The 10,330-nt window shown below is 35.6% G+C and overlaps 1 protein-coding gene and 1 long non-coding RNA gene across 2 annotated transcripts; both read left to right on the forward strand.

Annotated features, from left to right (window-relative positions):
* Positions 1-1,400: 1,400 nt before the first annotated feature.
* On the forward strand, positions 1,401-3,123 carry LOC130728590 (expansin-A23-like). The gene is made up of 2 exons (XM_057580096.1): positions 1,401-1,539; positions 2,360-3,123. The coding sequence occupies exons 1-2, from the start codon at positions 1,401-1,403 to the stop codon at positions 2,977-2,979; spliced, it is 759 nt and encodes a 252-aa protein (XP_057436079.1). The 3' UTR covers positions 2,980-3,123.
* A 476-nt stretch (positions 3,124-3,599) lies between these two features.
* Positions 3,600-5,487, forward strand: LOC130732356 (uncharacterized). The gene is made up of 3 exons (XR_009017013.1): positions 3,600-3,788; positions 3,977-4,246; positions 4,857-5,487. It is a non-coding gene; the product is annotated as an uncharacterized LOC130732356 (long non-coding RNA).
* The last annotated feature ends 4,843 nt before the right edge of the window (positions 5,488-10,330 follow it).

Below are 10,330 nucleotides of genomic sequence, written 5' to 3' on the forward strand. Positions count from 1 at the left end.
TTATCTTCTGTTTTATCCCGTTTGATCATTATACCTTTGTGAGTTAATAGGTTAGATTTTTTTTGTACAAAACAGCTTTGGCCGTGGTGTAGAAAAGTTAGTATCAATATTAGCAGAGCTTCAAGTTTAACATGCATACTTCATTTTCTCCAATCAAGTTCAATCATGTTTTCCCTCAAACGGAAAACCAGGTTCCTACTCACTTTCGTTATAGATGCAGGGCAATTTATAATAAGATAAGAGAAGTCACAAGCATGGAAACTATCAAAATTAGATCATAAATGAGAGACACTATTACAAAGGATTGAACTCAAAAAGCCTTCCGAGGTCATTTTTCCAGAGATGAAAAATGAAATAGCATCATAGCTTTGAAACTTTCAGTTAAGAAAAAAGTATAAACATAGAATGTTATAGAATCACAACTATGATCGAAACTTCCACTAATGAATCAATTGCACTAATCTAAATCATAAACGTACCCACACTCATAAACATAGAATGTTATTTTCCACAGCACATATTTTCTTGATTAACATCAACTTGAGGTAATAATGATTGAAGTAAACCTGGCTTAATAGGTGGAATTCTAATTAAATGCCAGAATAGTTTCAATTAGTGGTACTATTGCTCTGATTCTTAGGATCGAGGTCTATTACAAAGTTGTTTTGCCAAAGAATCTGCAAATTCATTCATCTATTTATCAATACAATTACTCTCTTCTTTAAGGTATATAATCAATCGCATTCAGTACATTAAATAATTTTCAAGGCGTTGCACTTTTATTTTTCAGCAACCTATGCCAATGTAGAGTCACTCTAGATTTATATTTCTGAAATTGAATTGTTTGAAGAAGATTAGGCGATTTGGATAGCACAATTTCAGCTTTCATGTGCCCAAGCCCAAACATGCATGCATATGTCCAATTAAATTTTTTTTTAATTTGAAAAGATGTCCAATTACATTTGTTTTTCTTTCTTATGTACCAAAAAACACCCACTTTAATTACTTTTGATCTCCCTGAATCTGATTTTATAATTTACCCCTTTTTTCACACCGTTAATTACTTTGTTTTTAAAGGTACTGCACACCATAATCATATATGTTTGATTATAAATAAGGAAACAATACAAAAAATGCAAAATTATAGCAAATTAATTTTATATAATGAAACAAAGTAATTAACGTATGCCTAAAAGGTTGCATCTTGATGTAGTCATTTTGATGATTCAAAACGGTCAACGGATCATATTATATCATATATTTATAGCAAATTATAGCAAAATTAATATATGTCCAAACCAGTAGTACCCCTCTCTCAGCCCCTCCTTTATATAAATATCACTAATCATCAACCGGATTTCTTAGATCATTTTCTGTCTTATTTAGTCTTTGCCATAGTCATGGCTAACTCTCTCATTTTGGTTCCTTTTCTCACTTTCATAGTTCTCTTTGTTAAAGCCATGTCAGCTCCCATCGACAGAAATTGGCATGATGCTCATGCAACCTTCTATGGTGATATGGCTGGTGGAGAAACCATGCGTAAGTATAAAACTTCCCCTTTCTCTTTCTAAAGAAAATCATGATCATTTTCATCAAGGATGAGTTGAAAAGAAACAGAGGCCTTTGTGCTGTTTGTTGAGAAGGGTCGATTGCAATTGTTCCTGGTCTGTTAGTTCTTTATATACTAGAGTTTTAGAACTGGTGCACTGGGCGTATTTGGTTTCTGTTCACCATCAATCCACATTTGAACTCATTTCTACTAAGAGTCTGTTTGTCTTTGTTTATTTTTTTTAAATAATAAGTTAGTCTAAAAACATAATAACCACTTGTGCTTTTTTTGAACAGTTTGTATACATACATAAAAATTAAAGCTAAATTTGAAAAATTAATCTCACACATTCGCACACACATTTATGTTTATGTTTTAACTTCTGTTGAGTTTATCATAAATCCATATTGAACTCAATCATATGATTCAGGTCCGTTTGCCTATGTTTATTTTGTGAAATAATAAGTTGTTTTCAAAACAATAATTAGAATTTGTATATACTTTTGATAAAAAAATTACTTTTTAAAGCTATTTCTAGTAGTTTTATGAATAATCAATTATTTCTAGTAAATTTTTAAAATGAAATAAATATTTATATATTTTTTAAAAAATATAGTAAATTCTGCCTTCCAAAAATTTCTTAAAAAAAATTAATTTTTTATTCAACTCGTAAATACTTATTTTTAAACGAAATCTCATTTATCCATTTGACATAAGGATTTGTGAAATTGTATTGTATTGACGCAAAAAGAGAAACAATCACATACTCTATATATAAGTTATTTTAATCTCATTGTTTGTGTTAAACAGAGGGTGCTTGTGGTTATGGTGATCTCTTCAAACAAGGTTATGGTCTTGAGACAGCGGCACTAAGCACCGCACTATTCAACAATGGGCTTGCATGTGGTTCATGTTATGAGATCAAGTGCGTCAATGACCCCCAATGGTGCATACCGAACGTGCGCCCAATCAAAATCACGGCCACAAATTTTTGCCCTCCCAATTACACCAAAACCGAAGGCGTTTGGTGCAACCCGCCACAAAAACACTTTGACTTATCAATGAAAATGTTCACCACAATCGCCATTTACAGAGCTGGGATCATCCCGGTTCAATATCGCCGCGTTCCATGCATGAAAACCGGCGGTGTCAAGTTTGAGCTCAAAGGAAACCCTTATTGGTTGCTTGTTTTGGTGTATAATGTTGGGAATGCCGGTGATGTTGCTAGCGTGAGCATCAAAGGTTCCAACACTGGATGGCTTTCAATGAAACGCATTTGGGGGCAGAATTGGAATACCGGAGTTAATTTGGTCGGACAATCGTTGTCATTTAAGGTTATTACAAGTGATGGTAGAAAGTTGTACTTTATTAATGTTGCTCCTCCCCAATGGCAATTTAGACAATCATACGAGGGCAAGAAGAATTTTTAGATGTTGTTGCAGTCTCTGATGGTACCGTTTCAATTCTAGTCATTTGTTTAGTTTTAGAGGCTTGTGATTTCCTCTATTGCTAGAATGACTTCTCAGTTCTCAGTGTAATTGCAGAATTAACACGTGACAATAATTTTAGCATGATTTCCCCTGAATTAATTAACACGTGCTAATCCATATGTTTGTTGTTTGAGTATTTTTTTTTTCCAAAGGGGCCCTGCTTATGTGTCACGACATGAAGTTTAACTAGTATTTTTACCCCGTACGCTGCACGGTGAAAATTATTATATTTAATACCTTAATTAATTCTTTAATTATAAAATAGAGAATTCAAGTAGGCAAATTATGTGGTTTCTCCCTATTTTTAAGGATGTGGTGCCTCCAAGCCTTATAACAAATAATAAACTGAGATGTGTATTATTTTTTCCACATTTTATTTTTCCTTTCAAATTTCAATTGTTTTTTTGAAAATCAAAAATGAATTATATTTTAATTGGAGAGGGGTCTTTCAGCAATTGTTTGAAAGTTCATCTTATCTTTTAACCACGAGTGAGAATTTTTAAAATCAAAGGGTTTATTCATATTCTGAGTTCATCTTACTGCTTCCTCTTCATCTTCATCCTGAACCCTAACTAATAGGAGCTTCTTCACCATCTACACTCCATATTCGATTCTTCATCTGATTCGATTCCATATTGAAATACACTGTTCGTCGTCTTCCATTTTTCATATTTCGCAGAGGAGGGACCATTTTCATTCAATCTTTTCCATCTTCCATTTTGGTTCTCATTCATCGATCAAGGAGCAAGGTGCGTTTGTTCTGTATATGTTGAATTATTAGGTTTGGGTTTAGGGATTTTTTTAGTGTACTCAAATTGGTGCTTCGCTGCTGTCGTTCGTTTTCGAATTTGGATTCAGAATTAGGTTCGTTTTCACTGATCAATCGCGTGTTTCTGGATCTATATTTGCTCCTCTTATAAAGATGTTTCATGATCAGATGGTACCGGATGTAACAATCCCACAGAAACCCACAAAGGCCCCTGTTCGTCTTGATGCTCAGGGACGAGAAATAGATGAACATGGAAATGTCGTTAATGTAACTAAACCAAGCAACCTTAGCACATTGAAGGTCAACATTAGCAAACAGAAGAAAGCTCGTGCGGCCCAAAAAGGAATAATTTCCTGTTTGTGGAGGAGGGAAAATTGTCAAAAGATGTTGAAACAATAAAGAAAAACTCAAGGATCCAATTCCAGAAATTGAGTGGTGGTAAGTTTTTGCCTATTTAGTCTACTAGTTTCTATTCTATATGATTGCAAATTATAAGGATTATGTTAATTTTCTTAGCTAGTATGCCGTATATACCTGTTTAAGAGGTTATGGCTTTATGTTCTTTCCTTTCTATTGCTTCTAATGATGACTTTAATCAGAAGGAGATACAAAGTTATAAATTGGAATAACCCGATGTTATAAAAAAAACCATGTTGAACATGTTGTGGTAGAAATATTATCATGTATGAACAATGTGAAATTTTTATCCCATTAGATAAGTACATAGTTGAGCTGCTTAAGATATTGGTTTGTTGATCCACTTGACTATATGCCTTCATTATGCCTGTGTCAATATCCAGATTCCACCATGGAGGCTAATTGTATTATGATTGGCAAAGTATAACACCAATGTTACAAACTTCCCCAATTTATTTTAAATAAACTTATATTGTCTACTTAATCAAATTTGCTTGGAGTTTAATTTGTTTATTGGATCTTGCAAGTTGTTAATTTATTCACTGAAAGTAGTTTTCGTGTTTTGACTTCAAATTTTTTGTTATGAATCTTGAGTGGTTGGCAAATTCTGAATCAGATTGACCCTTTTCAGGTTTTTGATGGCAAAGCCAAGTTCAGCTGATAGTAAGACTAGAAGCTCTGTGCAGATCTTTATAGTAGTTGGTTTATGTTGTTTCTTCTATATATTGGGTGCATGGCAGAGAAGTGGTTTTGGAAAGGGAGATAGTATAGCCTTGGAGATTACCAAGAAAGGTGCAGACTATAATATAGGTTCAAATTTAAGTTTTGATGAGGTTGATTCAAAACCTAAGGTATTTGAACCTTGCACTGCTCGTTATACTGATTACACTCCCTGCCAAGATCAACGGCGTGCCATGAACTTTCCTAGAGGAAACATGGTTTAACGAGAGAGGCACTGTCCTCGTGAGGAAGAGAAGTTACATTGTTTGATCCCAGCACCCAAAGGGTATGTGACTCCATTTCCATGGCCTAAGAGCTGTGATTATGTTCTGTATTCAAACACACCCTACAAGTGTCTTACAGTTGAGAAAGCTATTCAGAACTGGATCCAATACGAGGGAAATGTGTTTAGATTCCCTAGTACAGGTTTGCAATATATTTTTATGTTCTTGCAATTTAATACTTCCATTGCAGTGTTAGTTTGGATATGTTAAGACTGGATAGTCTTTATTTTTTATTGATCAATTTCAATTGGTTATGTTGCTGAGTTCTTTGCATCTGTTTTGTGTAGAAAATCATTTTGTGCATTACTGGCGGTTTCAAACCCCCACATTCATTCATTACAGCCGCAAAAAATTGAAAACACGATTTAAATAGAAACATGTTCAGACTGGATAGTCTTTATTTTTTATTGATCAATTTCAATTGGTTATGTTGCTGAGTTCTTTGCATCTGTTTTGCGTAGAAAATCATGTTGTGCATTAGTGGCGGTTTCAAACCCCCACATACATGCGTTACAGGCGCAAAAAATTAAAAATATGATTTTAATAGAAACGTGTGGAGTTTGGTGATGACACTTAATATTAAAAAAGTTAGCTAGGAAAGAATCGAACCAGGGATCCCTAAAACGCATACATTTATAGCAACCACTAAGCTAGCAACAATTTTAGTAATTAATTGTCAAAAAATATAATTAATTGAGTTCATGACTAACTAGGACTCATGTTGGACCACCACTCTTCCTTATGAGGCCCAATAAGGTCTTTCTTCAACTTTCCCAACACCGTGACTCATGTCGGGCCATTCTTCCTTATGAGTTATGAACCCCAATATGGTCTTCCTTTGACTTTCATATCACCGGGATATGTTGGGCCACCACTCTTCCATATGAGGTCCAATAAAGTCCAATAAGGTCTATCTTCGACTTTCCCATCACCGGGACTCATGTTGGGCTACCACTCTTCCTTATAAGGTCCAATAAGGTCTTTCTTCGACTTTCCCATCACCGGGACTCATGTTGGGCCACCACTCTTCCTTATGAGGCCCAATAAGGTTCAATAAGGTCTTTCTTCGGCTTTCCTGTCACTGGGACTCATGTTGGGCCACCACTCTTCCTTATGAGGCCCAATAAGGTCCAATAAGGCCTATCTTTGACTTTCCCATCACCGGGACTCATGTTGGGCCACCACTCTTCCTTATAAGGTCCAATAAGGTCTTTCTTCGACTTTCCCTTCATCGGGACTCATGTTGGGCCACAACTCTCCCTTATTAGGCTCAATAAGGTCTTTCTTTGGCTTTCCCATCACCAGGACTCATGTTGGGCCACCACTCTTTTTTATGAAGCCCAATAAGGTTTTTATTCGACTTTCCCATCACCGTGACTCATGGTAGACCACTCTTCCTTATGAGGTCTAATAAGGTCTTTCTTTGACTTCCCTATCACCAGGACTCATGTTGGGCCCCCACTCTTCTTTACGAGGCCCGATAAGGTCTAATAATGTATATCTTCGACTTTCCCATCAGAGACTAATGTTGGGTCACTCGTCATTATGATGCCCAATAGGGTCTTTCTTCGACTTCCCCATCACTAAGAATAACTTTTACCTTTATTGGACATGATAAGAAAGGGGTGATCTAATAAGAGCCTTAGACATGACCAGGACTGACATTTACCCTTATCAATTATGACAATGAAGGATGGTCTTATACGAGTCTCTGACCGAAGGAATATATAAATGAAATATTTTGACCATTTTTAAATTATTTATAACCTCAACTTCTTTTTTTCAGTAATATTTGTAAATTATTATTTTTGGTAATTCACAGGTTAAGGGATAAAATGTCGATCTCTCTCGACAAATAATTTTCACAGAGTTTGATTTTATGATCTCATAGTTTCAAGGATCTAGCTTGCTTACCACTAGATTAACACCATACTAGTAATTGCAAAATATTTGTCTTACTTATGTTTAAACTTAAATTATTTCATCATAAAATCTAAATAAAAATTAAACATTATAATTTTTAATACACAAATGTATAAATATTATATTCTGTATATAATATGTTAGTAATGCGTATAATATAATATAGAAAATTAACTAAATTATTTATTTGCTTTAAAGGAAAAAGTTTTTATTTGAAATTATTTTGGCAAAAATATGATTCCATTGGCGGTTATGGTTCGGTTTCTAGCGGCCTGTAACCGCCACTAATTGCGCAAAGATAGTTTTACAATTTTGAACCACACTAACCGCCACAATTGTTAAATCAGTGCACAAGCAACAAAACTATCTCCACCCACTCCTTTCTTCAAAGCACACGAATGAATTTTCCTCCCACCTGAATTTGTCTACCATCATTAAACTCTTCCCACACATACTAAAACATCCCAAAAGCTCCAAAGTAATTCCCAGTCCCACAAGTCCACCCATCACAGTCATCCAGGAAACCACATCTCTCAGGAATATCATCAAACAGCTTGTGTGCATCAAGAATGAGACCACATCTGACATGTATAAGCAAAATCATGTTCCTCATACACAGACTTGTTTCAAAATTTGTTACTAAACATGACAATTTTATCTGAAACTAAATATGTGTATCAAGGAAAATCAAAATTGCAAACCATGGGTTCACAATATAGCACATGCTCTCCAAATTTAGTCCACCCATATTTTTTTTTGGAAGGCCAAAGAATGCATTGAATAAGAAGTAAAAAGACCACTTCAACCCAATACAAAAGAGAGAACAAAGAAAAGAAGAAAAAATAGTCTCAAAACAAAATAAACAAGAAGGGAAAAAACCTAACAGACTTGGCTGCTCCTATGTAGAGAATAGTAAAAAATTACAAAGAGAACTGAACCAAGGAGATCTACTGATATGACCCTGCAGTCATGCACTTGAACCCCCCACCTTGGATTTGCTATAATCACGCACTTGTAGAACCTGAAGTGAAGAAAATCCCTGATCACACTTCCTTCAAAACAATCAAGTCTTAATGCTCTAGCCTCAAGAAAAAGGAACAGAGAAGCACCCGCAAAATAAAGGCCAAAGCAATATTGTGAAAAGGAAAAACTAGTAGCCTTCTTCTACTATAGTCCATCTATATGATGTGCATGCAAATTTAATACAAGTGATGCCATTTGAAACAAAACCTTAAAAAAGAAGCCTCATGCAACATATTAGTGACAGTAAAAACTTGTGCAAGTCCAAGCTTCATTTTCAGCCAAAGCAGCCAAAAGAAGATAGAAGTAACAAGACTTTGAGAAATCTTGACTAGAAAAAGTTCATTTGCAGAGAAGATAAAAACCAACATTATGAATTAAGCCACTAACACATTATGGGCCCAAAGAGGATTCAGAGAGCTAAATAAACTATTTAGTTCAAAACATTCATGAGAAAAATCCACAAAGCTTCATTTTATTCTATACTGAGGGTACATCCATCCAATGGAAATATTTAAACAAGTTATGCACAGATTAAATAGAGCAATGAGTGATGGGTTACTCCCACATACATGCTACTTCACAGAAATGGAGCTAAATTATCAACTATGATATTTGTACCAACATATGCTTCCAATCCCAAGCATAAGAACAAGATTTGAACGAAAAGATGTAAGTTTTAGCTAAATGGAACTTAATTGTCAACTAGAGTTGAGCTGAAAAACGCAACTAACCAAAGACATCATAAACCCAACACACATTCATCACACGCAGCAAAACAATAATTCAACAGAAACCCACAAACCAGAAAAAAGAGGAAAAAGAATGCATTTTAAGACTGTCAAACCTGTGAAAGCAAAATGAACAGAACCAATATGGCCACAAAAACCCACCCAATGACCGGTGAAAACTTTGACACAGAACAAGGCTTGTTCGAAATTGGAAGGTGATTCGAATCCAAACAAGCCCCACGGGTCAAGAGAAATGGTTTGGCAATGGCGTGCTCAGCGGCGTCGCGTCATCCACCATCCTTGAACCACCAACCCCATGCAAGACAAATCCTAATCCTAAGCGAACAGAGGCCAAAAACCACTTTATCTTTCCAATCCGCGAGCTCACCGTCGTCTAAATCACCAACATCGACCACTTCGCCTCCGAGATCTTCTCTTACAACCTTCGACAAGCCTCGCCAGTCTCTCTCTTCTTTCCTCGTCGAAGAGCTCTATTTTTCCAACTACACTATCACCGCAAGATCCACTATGAGACTGCGGAAGAGAGAGAATATGAGATGCGAGAACGAGAGCGAGGTGGTTAGATCTAAAGGTCGTTGGTAGGCAAACAACGGATCTCCTTCTTCACGACGCAGGAAACGACAATGATATTCACGGTGGATGGGCTGGCAGTGGCGGACCTCTCCACGGCTCTCTCTCAAGAAGAAGAAGAACTCAGGGGAACATCACTTGAACAATTACTAGGAATTACTAGGATAAATCTCACTTTGACTAAGGTAACTAATAAAGTAAGGGATCATTTAGCAAATAATAAAACTTCTATTTTTAAAAAACAAAAATATTTGGAAAACATTATCACAAAAATATAAAAGCCAGGTCATTTAAAACGTGGTTCTATCCTACTGGTTCAATTAGGCGGAGGCACCACACCTGTAACTGGGAGGAGGCACCACAGAAGGGACCATTCAAGTATTGGATTGCAGCATGTGCCCTATAATTGCGGACCTTTTTATGTGGTTACCGATTATTCATTTAAGGGTTAATGGTTAAATTAGTCCTTGAGTTTGTAAGCGAGTTTGATTTTACGAAAAATGACGTTTAGTGGCGGTTATTTATACAATTACTGGCCATTTTGACCGCCACTAAAAGTCATTTTTCGTTAGATGAACTGAAATCAAACTCGCTTATAAACTCATAGACTAATTTCACCATTAACCCTCCATTTAATTACAAGGATTATATTTTAGGTGCAAATCAGTTTTTTAATCCTTATGTTTGTTACTGGGACCCAATTTATCAAAATCAGATGGTTAAGGACTATTTGACATCAGTAGTGAAGCAACAAAAATCAGTTTTTGTGTCAAGTGGAGAGGCCTATTTTGCACATGATTTTTTTTCTGAAATTCACGATCTCCCTAAGGCTCCTA

This window comes from Lotus japonicus, chromosome 1, assembly GCF_012489685.1.
Source record: "Lotus japonicus ecotype B-129 chromosome 1, LjGifu_v1.2".
NCBI classification, from domain to species: domain Eukaryota; kingdom Viridiplantae; phylum Streptophyta; class Magnoliopsida; order Fabales; family Fabaceae; genus Lotus; species Lotus japonicus.

Excerpts from the sequence above, each read along its gene's own strand:
- LOC130728590 (XM_057580096.1), top strand. The coding sequence starts at position 1,401 with ATGGCTAACTCTCTCATTTTGGTTCCTTTTCTCACTTTCATAGTTCTC. Across the intron at positions 1,540-2,359 it reads GGCTGGTGGAGAAACCATGC|AGGGTGCTTGTGGTTATGGT; the intron begins GTAAGTATAAAA and ends TGTGTTAAACAG.